This window comes from Geotrypetes seraphini, chromosome 3, assembly GCF_902459505.1.
Source record: "Geotrypetes seraphini chromosome 3, aGeoSer1.1, whole genome shotgun sequence".
NCBI lineage: Eukaryota > Metazoa > Chordata > Amphibia > Gymnophiona > Dermophiidae > Geotrypetes > Geotrypetes seraphini.
The window spans coordinates 117,091,641-117,112,536 of record NC_047086.1 but is presented as its reverse complement, the minus strand read 5'-3'; the positions used below and the strand labels follow the sequence as shown (position 1 = coordinate 117,112,536).

Here is a 20,896-nt window from a genome sequence, read left to right as displayed (position 1 = left end):
GAGACCGGGCATCCTATACAGAATCTGGTCTTTTCTGTATTGGATTTTTGGATGTTTTTTTCTGAAACATCTAAATTTGACTTAGATGTCCTATCGAAAATGCCCATCCATGTATTTATTCTAGCCTACCCCTTGTTTAGTGAATGAACCTGAACTTTGCTAGTTGCTATCAGATTAGAACTGCTCTTAAAAGAGTCTGATTTAAAACAGAATTTCACTGTAGCAGCATTTCTCACCTCTGTCCAGGAAGAGATTGTTGTCGCCCCCCCACCCATCCTGGCAAGGCATCCTTCTCCATGACATCTTTTCAGTCCCTCTGCAGGGCTGGAAATCACCGGTTCTCTCTCACAGTCTCCTTCTCCTTCTTCTTCCTAATGTCCAGGAAATCCATTGTTATATAGCATTTGCCTTCATAGCCATTAATAGTAAGTCCTGTCATAGGTTGTTAATAGGCTAACATGGAAGTAATGGAGCTTGGCAATTCATGATTGGTCCAGCTTGATAAGGATTAAGTTATGGGAATTGGTTCTATAATGCAAAGGCCAGGTCAGCTTAAGCATACACAACCCATTCTCTGATATGCTCATTAAAGGAGAGTCTCAGCAGACCTGCCCTCTGACCACTTTCTTGGGTGTGCAGGATTGTCCCAGATCATCATGACCTAAATGGCCTTCCACCACGATTCTTCTGTCCCATGATCTCAACTAAAATAAACAATCCAGCTCCACGTTGCAATATTTGTCAGTATACCAGCTTGGATCAATAATGCTGACAGTTAATTCTTTTTAAAATATATATATAGTTCAGTTCAGGTATGGTCTGGACAGCTTTGTAACAAAGCCCAAGTTTAACCTAACTTCCCTATAGCCTATAGGCCCAAAACTACCCCAAGACTAACCTTAACAACTTCATCTGTCAAAGGTGATGCTAACAAATACAGTGGTGCCTCGCACAGCGAACGCCTCGCACAGCGAACGCTGCGCACAACGAACTTTATGTCTTGATTCGTACAACGGACTTCGTTTCACACAACGAAGTCCGGGGTTCCTGCGGTGTTGGATCGCAGCGGGGTTGGTCGAGCCGCGAGGGTAGTCTCCTTCTCCTTACCTGCCCTGTCGCAGCACACAGCCGAACGGAAATCTTCCCGATGTCAGCGCTGACGTCGGAGGGAGGGCTTAAGCAAAGCCCTCCCTTCCTCCGACGTCAGCGCTGACATCAGGAAGACTTCCGTTCGGCTGTGTGCGGCTGCGGCAGGGCAGGTAGGAAGAAGGCAATGGCGAACGAAAGAGGGGGGAGGGGGCGGTCCGCCCCGAAGAATGTGCACAGCTGGTCAGGTCCCCCGATCGACCGACAACAGGCCCGGCCGACAAACCTCCCTGCCCTGTAGCCGCGAATCTAAATTACCTCTTACAGCAGCTTCAATAATCCAGCTGCTGTAAGAAGGTAATTTAGATTCGCGGCTACAGGACAGGGAGATTTGTCCGACCGGGCCTGTTCTGTTGTCGGTCGGGTGCAAAAGCGCCACAAAGGTGGAGGCAGGGAGGGAGGAAAGGTGGAGTGGAGAAGAAAAGACGCTTAAGGGGGGAGAAGGCCGCTGAAAGCACATGTTGGAGCAGGGGATGAGAGGGAGGGAGAGAAGGGGAAATATTGGACAAGGGCAGAAGGGATGCTAAATCATAGGGTGACAGGCAGAGAGAACAACAGGAAAAAGAGTGGAAGCAATCTTGAACCCTGAGGGTGAGGGCAGAGAGAGGTGGTGAGATGATTGATCATGGGGAGAGGGACAAAAGGGAATAGAGATGGGATAGGAAGATAGTGGAAGTAAAAGGACAGGGAGATGTATGTTTTTAGATGTATCTAAATAAAAATAACAAAAAATTTATCTTTTTTATGTCATCTTAGCATATTTTATGCTGCAGAACGAATTATTTTTTTTTACATGTATTCCTATGGGAAAACGCGTTTCACATAACGAACGTTTCACATAACAAACTTGCTCCTGGAACCAATTAAGTTCGTTGTGTGAGGCACCACTGTACTGATTTCAATCAGTAAATATATATATTTGAACAATGCAACCTCATGTGTAGCAGATTATGCTAAAAGTTAGAACCCTGAAAGAATACACACAGGCTGATGAAGGGGGACATGGGAAACAACTCTGTTTATGGAGGCTTTTAACTGAGTAAGCTGTGATATTGATTATGATTATTTTAGAAGAGGGGCTTTATTTGTATGTTTTATGATTATGTTTGTATTTTGTAAACCGCTTAGGTTTAAGTGGGTCAGAATTTTTTTGTAAATACATAAACTGTATATTTGTCTGTTATCCCACCATAGCAACCCATCAGGCATGGGCCAATAGGTGTGCCTACTCTTTGGAGAGACTAGCAGGTACTCTGTTCATGGGGCAAGAGCACAGGGGGAAAGAGTGGGCAGCAGCCAGGTTGGCTCTGCAGCATATGTAAAGAATGGGTGGCTGTATGAACATAAGAATAGCCTTACTGGGTCACACCAATGGTCCATCAAGCCCAGTAGCCCTTTCTCACGGTGGCCAACCTAGGTCACTAGTATCTGACCAAAACCCAAAGAGTAGCAGCATTCCATGCTACAGCTCCAGGGCAAGCAGTGGCTTCCCCCATGTCTTTCTCAATAACAGACTATGGACTTTTCCTCCAGGAAATTGTCCAAACATTTCTTAAAACCAGCTATACTATCCGCTCTTATCACATCCTCTGGCAATGCATTCCAGCGCTTAACTATTTGCTGAGTGAAAAAAAATTTACTCCTATTAGTTTTAAAAGTATTTCCAGGGGAAGGTATTTGGGTTTGCTAAAGGGATTTATTCATAATATTGCAATAATATATGCATATGCAGTGTAATAGTTATGTGAGGAAGGGAGGGAGAAAAGGATTGGTAATGTATTCATTTTGTGCATTTTAAGTACGTTATGTATAATGCTCATGTTTAATATATTTGTATTGCACTGTAAAAATTTGAAAATCCATAAAGAATTAATAAAAAAATAAAAAAAGTATTTCCCTGTAACTTCATCTGTGAGCACCTCACTCATGACAGCTGGGATATCAAGGACAATAAGAGGAAGCTGTGTCAGCTGGAAGTGCAGCAGCCCACACCCCTTCTTATTCTGTGGGGATGGCCCTTGGATTGAGGAAGAGGACCCCTGCTCTGGCTCTGGTGAGCATAAGGGGCACAAGACAGACAAAGGAGAAAGGGAGGAAGTACAGGGAAGAGGCACAGGTTTCAATCTCCAGAGCAGTGTCTGTCAAACTGTGTGCCAGGGTACAGTGGTGTGCCTCAAAGAGATTCCAGATGTGCCCTGAAGAGATGCCAGAATTTTACTTCATTTTAAAAAAATTCCCTTCATAAGTATACAGTAGAACAGATGACATGTACGTCACGTACGCAAGAGTCTGTCAATGTTATGAGCATCTATGTACGAAAGAATACAACTGCCCAAACAAGCATCATACTTTGACATGATTGGTCTTTGAAAACTAACAGCAAGTAATTGTAGTTCCAGTTTTATTGAGCAACAAAGTAATGAAGGCTTTGTTTCCACTTGGATCTTCTTATCTTTGCAAACTTGGATTTTCAGCTCTGACAGAAATTAAATTTTAAAAAAGAGAACGACTACAGATGGTGGATGATGAAATGCATATTTGCTTGTCGACTATCGAGCCACGTTTTGAGTTAATTTGCACTCAAAATAAGTACATCCATCGCATTGATTAGCAATTCTATTCTATCTACTTTAGTTTCACTGTTGTTACAATTACCCATACATAACTTAAATAGCTTTAAATAAATAACTCTCAAATTTAACCCCACCCCCCCCCCTTTTACGAAGCCACATTAGGCTTTTTTATTGCCAGCCACAGTGATAGAATTCCTATGAGTGTTGGAGCTAATACCGCTGCAGCCAGCGATAAAAAAAGCCTAGCGCAGCTTCGTAAAAGAGGGGATTCATTTTTTGTTAGTTTTGCAATTTTATAATTTAAATTATAATGTACTGTGAAAAACATTTGCACTGTTTAGTGTACTCTAGCTAAAACATGTTTGAGAGACACTAATCCAGAGCAACCCTTGTGTCTCTGGTGGCTAGTGGCTATAGCTTCTCCTGTCCAGCAGCCAGGTCCTCCAATAGTCAACTTGTTAGCACAGAGCTGGACCAGCTCTTTCCAAGTATAGAGGAACCAGTCTGATCAGGAGTGGTAGCTCACCTGAAGACAGGAACTCCAGGGAATTTCATCAACCTCAAGGCTTCCCCTGCATCAGGCAGTGCCCTGTGGTGACAGAATGGAGAGATAGAGAGTTCATGTTCCAGGTATAGCAGATTGTTTTAGTGGTGTCCTAAATCTGGCTGCTTCGTTATGTGGTTGTTGACACTGAATATGCTAACACCCGCATAACCTGGGGCTTCTCCACAGTGCCGACCACAACACCACCTCTGATCAACCCATGCTTTACTTGGGTGGTCTGAGGGGATATTCAGTGCCACTCTCTGGTTAAGTGTTGCTGAATATCCCCACTTAGGCAGTGGCAGGTGATTTGAGGGCAGGAGAGCCCTGACTCACAAGGTCCTTCTGAAATTTTTCACAATCCTCTTGAGACTTAACAACTTAGAACAACTTTGTATCATCAGCAAATTTCATTATCTCATTAGTTATTCCCAACTCTAGATCATTGATAAATATGTTAAAAAGAAGTGGTCCCAGCACAGACCCCTGGAGAACCCCACTATTTAACCAAAATTATATACAGGATGAGAAAGAACATATACTTCTTTGAAAAATACCCTTCTCAAAAACAATTTCAAAAATCTTCTAAATTATTCAGAAGTATTACTGTGAAAAGCTCATAAACACCTTAATCGCTTTCAGTTGTTATCAAAGGGGGCAGAGCCTCAGATTCTCGTGTGCTGTAAAATCTTAACAATCACACTAGAAAGGGAATTAACCTCTCTGGCTCATGTTCCCCTCCTACCCTGTTATTAAACCAAAATTGCTCACAGTTCTTAGGAAAACAAGGACTTAACTTTAAATCCCAGGCAGGGTGTGCTGAAAGTAAGCTGTAGAAATCGTTATCACTCAATCTTTCCTGCTGTCTCTGCTAGTCCTCTTGCCAACATTAAGCTAGCTGTCGTTTCGCCCTCAGGCTGCGTCAGGGTTGTGGACCAGTGTCTGAAAGGAAAAGAGTTTTAGCAGGAGAAGCTGTGCACAGCAAACTTAACACTTTTCTAAACATTTAAACTTACTGCGGCGTTGTATTTTACACGCTCACCACGGCAGAGATGGCTTCAGAGCGAACTGCCTTTGTTTTATAGCCTCCGATGTCATTCACAGCTGACCGAGCCTCTTTCTCAAGCCCTGCAAAAACTGCACTCGCAAGGCTTGTTGTCTGTATAACAATCGTAATCAACCAGGTGAAGGTGAAGGTAATACTGTTTCATGAAGCAGAAATGACTGAGTGATAACGATTTTCACTGCAAAACTTTCAACACACTCTGCCCGGGACTTGAAGCTAAGTCCTTGGGCTAGATTCACTAAGCAAACCGATCGTGTACTGATCGGTTTGCGACCCTTTAACAAGCAAATTTCCCTCCGGCCTGATTCACATACCTCTCCTGCAATCCACTTCTAATCCGTGCATGCAAATTAGGAGAAATGCATGCAAATTGGACAGCGACCTGATTCACTACACAAAATATCACATCGGACAGGGCTGGCCAATCAACAGAAGAAGCGACTGTTGGGGACCAGTCGTTCAGTGATTTCAACCTGCATATCCTGCTCTCTGCCCCAACTCAAGCACAAATCTCCTGCCCCGAAGTCCTGCCGCCATGCACTGCCCCGAAGTCCTGTCGCCCTGCACTGCCTCGAATCTCCCAGAAGTCCTGCCACCCTGCACTGCCCTTCCCCGCCCTGAGAGCCCGTTGTTTTAACCCCTCAAGTTTAAAGCGGGTTAAAACCACAAGCTCACAGGGTTCAACACTACTAAAAAAATAAAGTAAAAAGTTAAAAAAAAAAGATTGCGAGTCCAATGGACCGAAAGATGAGAGCAGGAGGGGGGCTCAGTCCCTCCTGCTCCTTAGGCTTACCAACCCCCCCGCCTGGTCCTGGTCGGGCCAGGTGGTCGGGTCCGGCCCACCCACCCCAATACCTGTAAAATAGTTGGGATCAGGAGGGGTGCCCGGTCGCTCCTGCTCCTAGGCCTCCCATCTCCTGGCCAGTCCAGGTCGGGCCCGACCCACCCACCCCAGTACCTGTAAAATAGTTGGGAGCAGGAGGAGTGCCCGGTCCCTCCGGCTCCTTGGGCATGGCTCCCCAACATCTTCAGGAGCAGGAGGGGTGCCTGGTAGTGCTGCCCGATTCACGATTTGGGTGAATCAATTTAAATTGATTTAAAACAACAAAAAAAATCGGCTTCCCAATTCGGCTGACCCTCCCTCCTCGCCCTCTAAAGCAGGAGCAGCAGTGCTGCTCTTGATGGCCGGCTGCTGCCTCACCTCCTTTAGAGGGTGAGGGGGGAGGGTCAGTCGGGAAGTGCTGCTGTCTGGCTTCCCCCCGGGCGTCCGGTTTTCCCTCTCTGGCGTCGGCTCCCCCTCCCAGCCTCCCGCTTCCCCCCCAGGCTTCCCCGCACCATTTACCTTTCAGGAGCAGCCTGCAGACAAGATCATGGTGCTAGCGATCTTTGCACTGCTTCAGAGCTGTTTCCTCCGCCATGATCCTGCCTTCGACGTCGGAGAAGGGGTGGGACCGCGGCAGGGGAAACAGCTCCAAAGCAGTGCAAAGATCACTAGCACTGTGATCTTTTCTACAGGCTGCTCCTATAAGGTAAGCGGTGTGGGGAGGCCAGGGGGGAAGCCGGTCACCAGTGGGAGGCCAGGGGGAATACACATGCCTTCTTGGGGGAGGGTGAGCAGTCCTTCAAGGTAGGGGGTAGGACAGGCCTTCAGGGGGGACAGGCAGGCAGGCCTTTAGGTGTGGGATGCAGGCCTTTAAGGGTGGGGACAAGCCTTCAAGGGGAGGGACAGGCCTTCAAGGGGGAGACAGGCCTTCAAGGGTGACAGGCCTTCAAGGGTGACAGGCAGGCCTTCAAGGGTGACAGGCAGGCCTTCAGGGGTGACAGGCAGGCCTTCAGGGGTGACAGGCAGGCCTTCAGGGGTGACAGGCAGGCCTTCAGGGGTGACAGGCAGGCCTTCAGGGGTGACAGGCAGGCCTTCAGGGGTGACAGGCAGGCCTTCAGGGGTGACAGGCAGGCCTTCAGGGGTGACAGGCAGGCCTTCAGGGGTGACAGGCAGGCCTTCAGGGGTGGTATGCAGGCCTTCAGGGGTGGTATGCAGACCTTTAAGGGGGGGACAAGCCTTCAAGGGGGAGAGACAGGCCTTCAAAGATGGTGGCACAGGCCTTCAGGGGGGACAGACCTTCAGGGGAGGGCGGCCCTGGTGTAGAAGTACATGGAGGGAGGGAAGTGGGGTTCAAAGAGAGATGAAGCAGGATTTTGGGGAGGAGAAATAATGGGTCTAAAAATTGAGGAGAGGGAGAGAGATGATGGACAATGGGATTTAGGGAGGGAAGGAACAAAAAGGGAGAGAAGTTGGACATAAGGGATGGTGTGGAGGGGGGCTAGAGATACTGGATAGGAGGGTAATTGGGAAAAGAAAGGGAGAGATGGTGGACCCTGGGGTGATCGGGAAGGAAGTAGAGATGCTGGATAAAAGGGTAGTTGGATCTGTGGAGGGAGACAAAAAAAAGGAAAGATGCCTGACCTCCTGTCGAGGGAAGGGCAACGGAAGGGGAGGAAGAGATGGCAGATGGATGGTTAGCACGGAGAAAGGAAAAAGAAGGAGACCCTGGCAAGCAAGTTATCAGAAGACAACCAGAGCCTGGGACCAACAAGATTTGAGTAATGACCAGACAACAAAAGGTAGAAAAACTAATTTTATTTTCTGTTTTGTGATTACAATATGTCAGATTTGAAATGTATATCCTGCCAGAGCTGGTGTTAGACCGCAAACATGAGCTAGGATTTAACAGAGAGAGGAAAATTATTTTTTGTTTGTTTATTTTGTTTACACCACAGAGCCAGTGTGTTTAGGAGAAGGCAAAGGGGGTGAAGAGGCTATAAAATAAACCCACCAGGATGTTTGAAAAAAAACAACAACAAAAAAAACACCCAATTGGGCAGGAAAATCGAATCGAAATGAAAAACCAATTCAATAGGCTGAATCGAATCAAAATTTTTTTTTCCTGAATCGGGCAGCACTAGTGCCCGGACCCGCCTCCTGCTCCTACGCACCGCCAAAATCTTCAGGAGCAGGAGCAAACTCCTCCTGCTCCTACTCTGCTGCCCCGCCGCCGCCCAATAGCATCCTTAGGCCCCACCCCAGTGCATCATCTGATGCACAGAGAGAGGCCTAAGGCACTGATTGGCTGAGGTGCCTCAGGCTCCTCCCTTTGGAGGGGCCAAGGCACCTCAGCCAATCAGGGACTTCCTTAGGGAGGAGTCTAAGGAAGTCCCTGATTGGCCATTGTTTTGTCAAAGGGAAGAGTTGTAGCCTGCCTCTGGCGATAGAATGACAAGATGAACGAGCAAGTGGATTATTTTCATTCACTTACCCACAAATTACAACAGATGGTGAAAGTGGTCTCCATTCATGTCTATGCACCTTTGGGAATGTCAGATCATGTTGGCTGATACTGCTTGCACCTCTTCAACAGTGATGCTGCGGATAGTGTTTGTGATGTTTTCCTTGAGTTTATTCAGGGTATGTGGATTGTTGGAATACACTTTCTGTTTTAAATTTTCCCTCAGATAAAAATCACATCTGGACAAGACTGGGCAACATGATGGTCATAAACCCTTGCTCACAGTTCACTCCTCTGTAAAAAGTTCAAGAACCTGTGCCAGTGAGTCACTTGAGGTATGGCATGTTGCCCCATCTTGTTGGAAAAAGCAGTGCATTCTGGTGTTAGTTGGTGGTAAAATTATTCAAAGGTATCCAGGTAAACTATGGTATTCACAGTTGATTCAAAGAAAATTGGGCCTGACACCATGCACCAAATCCAATTTTCTGGTCGTGAAGTGATGTTTCTTGAGTTAAGTGGGGCTTTTCAGTGGCCAGTACCTCATATTCTGGGAGTTTACATGACTTGATAAATGAAACCAAGCTTCGTCTGTCAAGAAATACAGCAATGGGTCCAAATGTCCGTCAGCAACCATTTACAGTAATTTACGAGTTTAGCTTTGTTCGGCTCTTTCAGTTCCTGCATACATATTTGAGGTTCAGAGATTTCAGCACTCACCGACACGTCGTTTGTGATACACCAACTTGCTGAGAGAGTCTTCAAATTGATTTTCCAAAGGCTAATTGCAATCCACTGCTGAATGTCATGGACGACTTTGGGCATCTGGACTGATGGAGGCCTCGATTTCTTCATGCTTGCAACAGAGCCGGTTTGACACCATTTCTGAACCAGACTTTGAATGCGTTTTAGCTGGTGGTTTTGTTCCTGGGTACTTGTCAGCAAAGGCCTCTTGTGTTTCCTTAATCGATCCACTTTGCACATAGCCTTCCACAATCACTCTTCACTGTTCCAGGGAGAACACCATCTTTCTGGCACTGATATTAGAGGCGGGCTACTTTTCCGAGGCCCACCATGTATTTTTTTACTATGTCCACGATTCATGCAAACTTTTAAACTTGCAAATGCTCTTTCTAGGTTTTCTTTTTTTTTATTTTATTGATATCCCTTTCAAAATGTTAAATGGAATTGTAAATAGTTTTAGTTAATTTTCTGTCTCCAATGGTTAAGTTAAATTTGGTTTTGTTATGATTAGGGCTTCTGATTTTAGGTTTTACCTGATAAAATACCCCAGGGCAAAAACTGAAATAGATGATTACTGGATAAGCACAAGAAAAAAACAAATTTTCCTAGTGCTCCATTACCCTTCCCCTAGTTTGCCTTGCATCCTAAACTCAGTTTTTGTGCCTTTTCTACACACACAGCTTCTAAATGATACTAGCATTCCTATTTCATTCCCCAGAAAAGGCGCCCAGCAATAGTACCTGCGGCGTGAAAATACTGCTAAACCAATCTTTTATACCCCCACAGGATCCCTAATTATCTGAAAAATAAACACTTAAAATTTGCATTGCATAAATACTTAAGAAGTCTTAGTTTTGATTTCTATTGCCCTGTACCCCGCCACCAGTATTTTTAAATGTTTCTGTGTTCTTCTGAAGCTGTGCTTTGTCAGTTTTAGGACCAGCTACTCTACGAAGTAGTTATACATATATTGCATCTAGACCTTGCACTATACTTACATATGCCATGACATTTACCCAGTCAATACTGAGGTAAATGAAATCTCCCATTGTTGTTATATTGCCAATTTTATTTGCCTTTTTAATTTCTGTTAACAGGTTCCTCTCTATTTTATTAGCCTGACTTGATAAAGGGTTACATAGCCCTAGGACTCTTCACGTCACATCTAATTTCTATCTGTATACTTGACTGTATATTATCATTATTAATTTATTTGTAGTATTTATATACCACTTATAGTCTAAGGGGCTCATAATTGAAACATAAAAATGTATAAAAACCAGCCTAAATCGGCACTTGGACGATCTAAAAGACAAGTCGTCCAAGTGCCGATAATCGAACTGGGTTTTAGACGTATTTAAAAATGACCTAGGCCTTCACAGTGCTGCTGAACGACCAGAGTTAAAAGGGACATGTCAGGAGGAATGTTTAGGGTAGGATTTGGGCAGGATGTGGGCTGTCCTAGACTTAGTCATACTGCATGTATAACCGAAAGTTTTACAACACTGCTTAGACGGAACCTGGATATTATGACTTAGGCCATCTAAAACCAGGTCTAAGTCACAAGAAGGTATCCAAAGTGACCAGATAAGCACTGCAGACACAAAGTACAGACCCCCACACACTTCTCCAGGTATCACTGACCCCCACCTCCACCCCCCACCCCATCGTAATAACAACTTTTCATATCTGCCTCCAGAACATCAGCACCTAGCAGCCTGGCATAAGAAAGCCTAGTAGAGCTGCACAGAGGTGGCTTAAGTGGTCTTGGGGCTGGGTTAGTGAACCATGGAGAGGAGGACACAGGCCCATAATCCACTCTAATCACTGCATTCATGGTGAAAAATGTGCATCCCCCCCCCCCCCAAAACCCTTTTGTACTGCCATATAAGTGGCTCCTGCAGCCATAGGGGCTATTGGAGTGGTAGATAGGTGGGTCTAGTAGATGCTTGGGGTGTTTTGGGAGACTCACCATGACCTATAAGGGAGCTGTAGTGAGATGTTTGTGTGGGACCCGTTTTGACAAGTTCACAACAGTGCCCTGTAAGGTACCCCACTACTCTAGTGCCATGTCTGGGTGTCCAGTCTATCACTTTTCTGGCCCCTCCCGTGCCCAAAAGGTCTTTTTTTAGGCATTTGTGACTTGGATGAAATTTTGGACGAAAATGAGGTATAAAGAAGGACGACTTAGCGGTCTGGGTGATCAGACAGCTGGGTGGTCAGACAGTTGGATGATTTATATATATATATATATATATTGTGGCCCACTGTAGCCCAGGACAGGGCTCCAATAGTGCTCTCAGTGATAAGCCACCAACATAACACCCAGACGTGTGGCCCGGACTGGAGCCACCCTGCAGGACCGAACTCTACTCAGGAATAAAAAAAAAGGAAAAGAAAATCCATCAACAAAAGTCACTACAATATTCCTTTCGTAGAAAAGTAATATTAGGTTTATTTCCTTATTGTCTCAAGGTAAGTAGTCTTGCAAGAATAATAGCCCAAACTTGTCAGAATGTTCTTAGGCAAAGCAACACAAAAAGTAGCAAACAGGGAAAGCAAATAACAGCACAAAAATAAAGTCCTTATCTTGCTCTCAGCAGTGCTTCAACTTCAGCTGTGGCAGAGAGTTTAATTCCCCTCAGTCGCAGCCCTGTCTGCTCCCACCAGACAGTTTTGAAATACCAACATAATACAGTTCATGGTACTCACTACACACTGGAGTCCAAAGTCCACACAAGCCTCTGGCCAGTTCCACTCACTGTCAGGTCAGGAGAGTGATAGGTTTTGCAAAAATGAAGCCTTTAACTTGACTTGCCAATTCCCTCCCAGGGTGTACACAAAACCTCTCCCCTTCAAAATCACTCTCTAGCTTGCACTCAAAAATACTTCCTCAAACAGTCCAAAACAAACAAACTTCACTCACTGTTTGTGGGTGGTAGCCAAATCTACCTGCATAGTTTCCACAAACTCAGGGTCATATGCTGCCAGGCTTTCCTCAACTTCCATGGACTGATCTTCTGGCAACTGTGGCTCCTCCGCCTGACCAGCCTCAACCAGCTCCATTGGAATAGGCTTGTTGCACCTGTTTGGCTCCAGAGACTCTCTAGGGAGAAAGGGCTTCAATCTCCTCCCTAGTTGGCTTCCTTTCCTATTCTCAGTTACGGGTTTAAATACCTTGGGGCAACGCCCAGCTGAGTCAGTCCTGGCAGTGTTCCAAGGACCTCTTGGGCTCCCCCGGTGGACAGAATTATTATCATTCTCAGGAAGTCCCTGTCCCTTCCAGATTCCTTCCCGGGATTTCTTTCTTTCAGCTTTTTCCTTTGTCCTACCTGGGACCTGAGCAGGGAGAATACCTGGCTGGTCACATACCCCCACCCTTAAATAGTGCTTATCCCTATAAGCGTCAGTAGTCCCGGTATTTCCAGGTATACGTTTCTACCTAACCGATTACCGTATTTGCCGGCGTATAAGATGACTTTTCAGTACCTTAAAATCCTCCCCAAAGTCGGGGGTCATCTTATACGCCGGGTACTGTTTACATGCAGTGGCGTACCAAGGGGGGGGCGGAGGGGGCGGTGCGCCCCGGGTGCCAGCCCTAAGGGGGTGTTCCCGGCCTTGCCGTTCAGTCCCCCGCCACCCCAGAAGGACCGCTCGCCCCACTGACCTTCCTGCACCACCTGTGAAGCAGCCCGCAGCAGGATCGCGAAGTCAGCGTCAGCGATCCCTGCGCTGCTTCCTGCGCCGCGATCCCGCCCCTTCTCTGATGTCAGAGGAGGGGCAGGACCGTGGTGCAGGAAGCAGCGCAGGGATCGCTGACGCTGACTTCGCGATGCTGCTGCGGCTGCTTCATAGGTGGTGCGGGGAGGCCAGGGGGGCGAGCGGTCCTTCGGGGTGGGTCGGGGCATCAGGCCTTCAGGGTGGGGCGGGCGGGTAGGCAGGCAGGCTTTCAAGGGGGAGGGGGTGACAGGCAGGCAGGCAGGCCTTCAAGGGGGGACAGGCCTTCAAGGGGGGAAAGGCAGGCAGACAAGCCTTCAAGGGGGAGACAGGCCTATAAGGGGGGGACAGGCCTTCGGGGGGGTGCAGGCCTTCGGGGGGGTGCAGACCGGCAGAAGGTTGTGCAGAAGGTGTGCGGAAGAAGGGGTAGTCTTATACGGCGAGTATATAACAAACTCTATATTTTAACTGTAAAAGTTGGGGGGTCGTCTTATACGCCCAGTCGTCTTATACGCCGGCAAATACGGTACTTATGTCGTCTATGCCTAAATTTCTTTTCCTCTATCTTTGGATTAGGGCACAAATTCTCAAAATCCTCAGGCCAATGCAAAACCTGAGGGTCCGGAGCTTTAGCTTCTGTTCTCTCGGCAGGAGCCTCTGTCTCTTCCAATTCTTCGATTCTACTAGTTATAGCTGTCATAACTTGTGCTATTTCTTCGAAGAGCTCCTGGACCTGATCTTGAAAATGCGTGACGCTACCTCCTACGTGTTTTACTGTATCCTTAATGTTACCTAATTGAACAGCCTGCTGTTCTAGCTGGGATTGATTATTCTGGCTCTGTTTAACCAGAGTAGTTGGTTCAACTCCCTGGCTAGCCCAGAGCTCCTGCTTAGCCTGTATTTTCTTTAGTTGTTGTAATATTTCCTTCTGGCAGGACTGATTATCTGTTACTTTTGTCTCTATTTCCTGTATCTGAGATTTCGTTTGTTCTACTAGTTTTCTGACAGTGTCCAGTTGTTGCTGTCCTTGCGCTACCATTTCCTGTCTCAAAGTTTCTCTTAATTCCCCCATACCATTATTGGCTGGGGGTCTAACCTCAGAGCTGGATTTAGAGACTGTCTCCAAGCATTCCTGCCGTAGACCTTGCATTTCCCCTTTCCACTGGGCCATCTGTGTATTTGTGAATTCTTGGATCTTGTTATGTAGTGAAGCCATTTCCTGTTGGAGGTGTATCACTCTTTCTGTAACGTCACCCCCCTTATTGTCCTGGGATGAGTTCATCGCAGGCTTTGGCCTTTCTTCAGGACCGTCTACCCTTGTAGAACCGAACCCCTTTGTACCTCTACGGGTTTCCCTTAAATGTACCCAACGTTCTAACCTTGCATGCCAGATTCTTTCACACACCATTTGAGCTATCTTATCTCCCGTCTTCACCCTATACTCAGTATCTCCCTGATTTACTAGGAGTACTGAGACATTACCCCTATAATCGGGATCGATAATCCCTGCTGCCACATCAAGGCAATGTTCTGCGGCCAAACCCGATCGGGCTCCGATCCTGATATATGAGCCTGGGGGGAGGTGAAACTTGTAAGTCCGTTTTAACCAAAGACCGGCCTTAGCGGGTATGACCTGCTCGTGGGCGGCATAAATATCAAAGCCTGCTGCCTTGGAATATGCCTGGGTGGGTGCCTTAGCACTGTCGGAGAGTGGGACCCATCTAAGTGTGGGTCGCCATCCCGGTCCACCTATAGACGAAGATAATCGTCTTTTTACCCTATTTTTCTTATTAGCATACCCACCGTTAACCTGTGCCCCTAACACCAATTTAGGATGACGTTGTGTCTTCACTTGGGCTTTATTCCATACCGTTTTGGTTTGTTTCACCGCTTCCTTCCATCCCGGCCAATCCCTACCTAGAATTAAGGGAGCGGGACAGGCCTCTAAAATAGCTACAGATAGGTCATACTTTTTTTTATCATATCCAACCGCTATTTTAGCCAAAGGGTACCTTTTCAAATCCCCATGTACACATCTTATGGCTACTGTACTTATTTTCCCCTTCCTAAAGGGGAAGGTCTCAAACTGCCTCCACAGTAGTCTGGAGATCACAGATTGTTCCGCTCCGGTGTCAATCAGGGCCTCTATCCTTTTCCCGTCCACCCATACCGGAACCCGGCACCCAGATGTGTCCGGACCTTTAGACTCCTGTAAAATAACAAAATCTCTCCTCTCACGGCAGGACTTCTGCATATGTCCTGTCTTGCCACACCTGTAACATTTCCGCTCATTTCCCTGCGTGTTAGGCTTAGGTGTAGGAGAGGATGACTCCTTAAACGGGTTTTTCTTATTCCAGCCTTTATTCGTTTCTGCTGGACTCTGCCTAAGTGAGTGTACCTGTGCTAAGTGTGAACCTTCTCCTACGAGTTCTTGGGAGTCCAAGTATGCCTCTGCCACTTCCAAAACCTGCCCCAGCGTTTTACAGTTTTGTTTCTTTACCCAGGATCTAATATTTTTAGGGACAGCCTCTAACAATTGTTCTTTCACTATTTCTGTAAAGAGGGCCCTCGCATCATTCAGAAAAGGCTGAGGCCACTTTTCCGCCAGCTTGGTGATACGCTGGAGTAAGGCTTTCGGCCTTTCTGAATGGAGCATCTGAGTCGCCCTAAACCTTTGTCTATAATACTCGCTGGTAAACCCCAAATAATCTAGAATGCGGGCTTTTACCGCGGGGTAGTTGTTCGCCTGCTCGGGTCCTAGGGTCTGGAATGCCGCTAGCGATTCCCCAGCCAAACAGGGCAACAACCTAAAAACCCATTGTTCCTGGGGCCATCCTGCCGCTACTGCAACTCGCTCAAAAGAATATAGAAAATCGTCCGGCGCATCCCCGGGCGCAATCTTGCACAAGTTCACATTCATCAAAGTATTTACTCCTACCGGAGTTGGAGATACAATACCCGATATCTCGGGGCGGACTGGTTGGGCCGTTGTCTGTTGCAGTATCTGAGCAAATATCTTAGACTGTTCCTGCATCGTTATCATCAACTCCCCGTGTTGACGTAACATGGTGTCCTGACTGGCTTGCCAACGCTCTTCACTGGATCTCAAGAGGCCTTTCAGCTCCTCAGCTTGTCTTTGCCGCTCTCCAGCCAGTGCTGCCAAAATCTGGGCCTGCTCCATTGTACCCCTAGAAAACAAAATAAACAAGAACAGGAACCCAAGTGTGGCTGCTTGGTAAGAGTGTCCTCCCCTTACTAGCCTCCCCAGCTTCCAGTCCTCCCCCAACCAGCACCACTTTATCCTCACCAGCTACCCCTAGATACCCTTACCGGAGGTACTGGTGAGTCTTCGCATTCGTGCTGATTGGGTGCACCGCCCGTGCTGTGTCCGGTCTGGAACGGGGCCGCCTGCTCGGTCCACTGGTCCTTCGGATCCTCTTGGAACTCGGCTCTGGAACTCCGGGACTCAGCTCTGGCTCTCTCTACCTCCGAACTCCCACTGAGCTCCTCGCCGTTCTCCACAGGATATGCAGTTCTCTCGATCTTGATTTCCGGTTTCCGGTTGGCAGTTCTTCCCTCCGAATTGGTCACCGAATTTCTGGGAAACCTCAATACAATTCTTCCAAACAACAATTGGTCAGCAATCCAATAATCAAAAAAAAAATAAAAGGTAAGTACCTATGCCAATCCTTAGCACAAGTTCAAACTGGCACCGCAAAAGAAAATTTTTTTTTTTTTTTTTTTAATTGCAGTACCTTGGTGTGTCCTGCAGGAGGTGCTGTATCCCACTCCTGATACCAAAACTATGTGGCCCACTGTAGCCCAGGACAGGTCTCCAATAGTGCTCTCAGTGATAAGCCACCAACATAACACCCAGACGTGTGGCCCGGACTGGAGCCACCCTGCAGGACCGAACTCTACTCAGGAATAAAAAAAAAGGAAAAGAAAATCCATCAACAAAAGTCACTACAATATTCCTTTCGTAGAAAAGTAATATTAGGTTTATTTCCTTATTGTCTCAAGGTAAGTAGTCTTGCAAGAATAATAGCCCAAACTTGTCAGAATGTTCTTAGGCAAAGCAACACAAAAAGTAGCAAACAGGGAAAGCAAATAACAGCACAAAAATAAAGTCCTTATCTTGCTCTCAGCAGTGCTTCAACTTCAGCTGTGGCAGAGAGTTTAATTCCCCTCAGTCGCAGCCCTGTCTGCTCCCACCAGACAGTTTTGAAATACCAACATAATACAGTTCATGGTACTCACTACACACTGGAGTCCAAAGTCCACACAAGCCTCTGGCCAGTTCCACTCACTGCCAGGTCAGGAGAGTGATAGGTTTTGCAAAAATGAAGCCTTTAACTTGACTTGCCAATTCCCTCCCAGGGTGTACACAAAACCTCTCCCCTTCAAAATCACTCTCTAGCTTGCACTCAAAAATACTTCCTCAAACAGTCCAAAACAAACAAACTTCACTCACTGTTTGTGGGTGGTAGCCAAATCTACCTGCATAGTTTCCACAAACTCAGGGTCATATGCTGCCAGGCTTTCCTCAACTTCCATGGACTGATCTTCTGGCAACTGTGGCTCCTCCGCCTGACCAGCCTCAACCAGCTCCATTGGAATAGGCTTGTTGCACCCGTTTGGCTCCAGAGACTCTCTAGGGAGAAAGGGCTTCAATCTCCTCCCTAGTTGGCTTCCTTTCCTATTCTCAGTTACGGGTTTAAATACCTTGGGGCAACGCCCAGCTGAGTCAATCCTGGCAGTGTTCCAAGGACCTCTTGGGCTCCCCCGGTGGACAGAATTATTATCATTCTCAGGAAGTCCCTGTCCCTTCCAGATTCCTTCCTGGGATTTCTTTCTTTCAGCTTTTTCCTTTGTCCTACCTGGGACCTGAGCAGGGAGAATACCTGGCTGGTCACAATATGTTGGACATATTTTTTGAAAATGAATCTTTTCCCATGTCTGACTTTGGACGACTTGTGAGTTAGGCCAAAACGGACTTAGACGTTTCTTTTGATTATTCCCCTCCATGTGGTTTACATCCAGGTGCTGAAGCATTTTCCTTCTCTGTCCTGGCAGGTTCCTATTTACTAATGCTACGTGCATGAGAACCATCCAAAAATTACAGACCCAAACAATCAATCTCATATTTGCCAATATAGGGAATAACAACAATTCCTTTCTCATCTTCTCATAATTAGTCATTTATCCTTGTAACTCACTCAATACTAGAGCTTTATATATTTAATATGCTTTAGCACTTATCTGAGCAACACGGCAGAGTAAAACATTTTCTTAGCCACCTGCAATATTAAAAATGCACCGCCCCCAGTTTTTACTATGCCATGTTGCTCAGATAAGTGCTAAAGCATATTAAATATATAAAGCATATAAAGATATAAGTTATATATACACTAAAGCACTTTAAAATGTTTCCATTCAGTTTAAATACATGAGCCGATGAGGAAGCCCAGCGGCAAAGAAACTCTATAAACTATTCATTTAGAGTGCCGCTTCTGATGGCTCTAGTATTGAGTGAGTTGCAAGGCTAAATGAATAATTATGAGAAGATGAGAAAGGAATTGTGTTAATAGTGTTTTGTATTGTTTGTTTGTTTATTGTTGATTTTGTAAGTAATTTTGTAACCCTCCCTGGGTAAGGGTGGGGTATGATTAAATAAACCAAACCAAACTCATTACATACGAGGTCCATTCAAAAAGTATCAGATCTTAATTTTTCTTACATAAACAAATAAAGCTAGGGAGGCTTGGTTCGGTGCACGTATGTAAAATGGACTCTGAGGCAGATAATATGAGTAATGCCTTTGTGTGTTCCACATTAGTAAATAGGGGCCACCCCCTCCATCAGTTTATATCAAAATGTCAAGGCATATACATTTTTACTCTTGTATCACAAGGTTCTATTGATTATCTTCTCTCTCCTTGGTCTCTGAGATGTATGTTTCTATCTGAAATGCTTGGTAACAAAATCTTGAAATATGACACAAAGATTGTACTTAATTTTTTTTAAAAAAAATATTTCCTAGGTGTACTTTTTTCTCATGGTGAGAACTGGAGAGTGATGAGGAGGTTTACCATAGCAACCTTACGAGATTTTGGCATGGGAAAGAGAACCACAGAAGATAAAATTGTAGAAGAATGTGGTTTCTTAATAAATAATTTTGAATCATACCATGGTAAGTGTCTCAGTGTTTTCTTAGGTCCTAATTACCTAGACCCTTATAAGAATTAAGCTGTTTGTTATAGATTTAGTCATAGTGAAATTTTTTTTAATTTAATATTCTCCATATCCTACAATTCAGTGTGGATTATGAATTATTCAGGTACTCAAGCATTATTCCCTAACTGTCCTGGCAGGCTCCCACTCTATCTAATGTACCTGGGGCAATGGGGATTAAGTGACTTGCCTAGAATCACAAGGAACAGTGTGGGATTTGAACCCACAACCGCAGGGTGCTGAGGCTGTAGCTCTAACCACTGCACCACATACTTCCCTTGTCACAAGCCATTTGCTGGATTAATGGTTACCCAGAAAATAAACTCTCTGAAAACTGCTCACCCTGTGAGCAGGTAAAAGGAGCACAAATTGGGATCAATAGCTATGATCAGACGTAAGGTTAGGTCAGAGGAGAGAACATTTTTAATGTTGCATTTTCAAACCTGTTCAGTTGTTTGTTGGGGAAAAGAATCTACAGGAAAAGCCAGTGCAAATCTCTTCAGGTATTCTTTTTTTCCCAAGAGCAATCTTCAATGGAAAAGTACTTACACTCACGTTTTTACTATGAAAACTGGTGTAAAGGATACTGGGGAAAGTATTCATAGACTTTGCATCTACCTGCAGAGTTTGTAAATTTCCCCAGTAGACATAAGGTATGTTGAGTGCATTCCCTCATACTGTTGCCAGTTGCACTTGGCAGGATTCAATTCAAGTTTCCAAGTATATTAAAATTTGATATACCGCTTAAAAACTGTCTAAGCGGTGTACAGAATAACAGTATAAAAAGTTTAAAAAATTTTAGGGGAGAGATAGAACAAAGACATAAGACATCCTCTATCTCCCCTGCCCCGCAGTCATGATAAAACAACTACAAACAGTACAAAACACAGCCCTGAGACTGATCTATTTGCTGAAGAAATACAAATATATCACCGCCACATACCTCGACTCACACTGGCTCCCAATACAAGCAAGAATACTATTCAAATTTTACTGTCTACTATTTAAAGCCATGAAAGGAGACAGCCCAGCTTATATGAACAACCGCCTTATCCAAACTACCACAGCCAGGCAAAGGAGAACCCAGATGCCATTCGTGCACCCCCCAATCAGAGGCGTCAAATGCAAAAAAATGTACGATGGCCTACTGGCCACGCAGGTAGCGAAACTAGACCACCAACTATCCAATCTACTGACCACAACACCAGATTACAAAACTTTCAGAAAAGAAATAAAAACCCTGCTATTCAAGAAATCCATCAAAACAAACTAACACTGCAGGAAGCACTTCAGTCCCCCAAAGTAACCCGTTCAACTCTGTAACTCTTCTGGAAATGTCCAGATAACCTCTTATGTGATCCGCCTTGAACCGCAAGGTCATGGCGGAATAAAAGTCACTAATGTAATGTAACATTACATGACATGACATACTGCAACAGATGGAGAGGAGGGCTGAACTACAATCGTAATAGGACAGAAAGATAATAATGGATAAAATATTAGGAAGGGGAGGCTTTGCTCTTCCTTAGTTGGAATCAGGAGGAGTAAGGAAGTCGAAGGTCGTGTTTTAAATTTGTCAAGATGTGTCTCT

General features: G+C 45.6%; 1 protein-coding gene across 1 annotated transcript in view; it reads left to right on the top strand.

Moving 5' to 3' along the window:
• Positions 1–20,896, top strand: part of LOC117356545 (cytochrome P450 2K1-like) — a 98,202-nt gene that overhangs the window by 38,087 nt on the left and 39,219 nt on the right. The window contains exon 3 of the mRNA XM_033935895.1: positions 19,115–19,264. Coding sequence (XP_033791786.1) covers positions 19,115–19,264 — 150 coding nt within the window. The remainder of the gene's footprint in view (positions 1–19,114; positions 19,265–20,896) is intronic.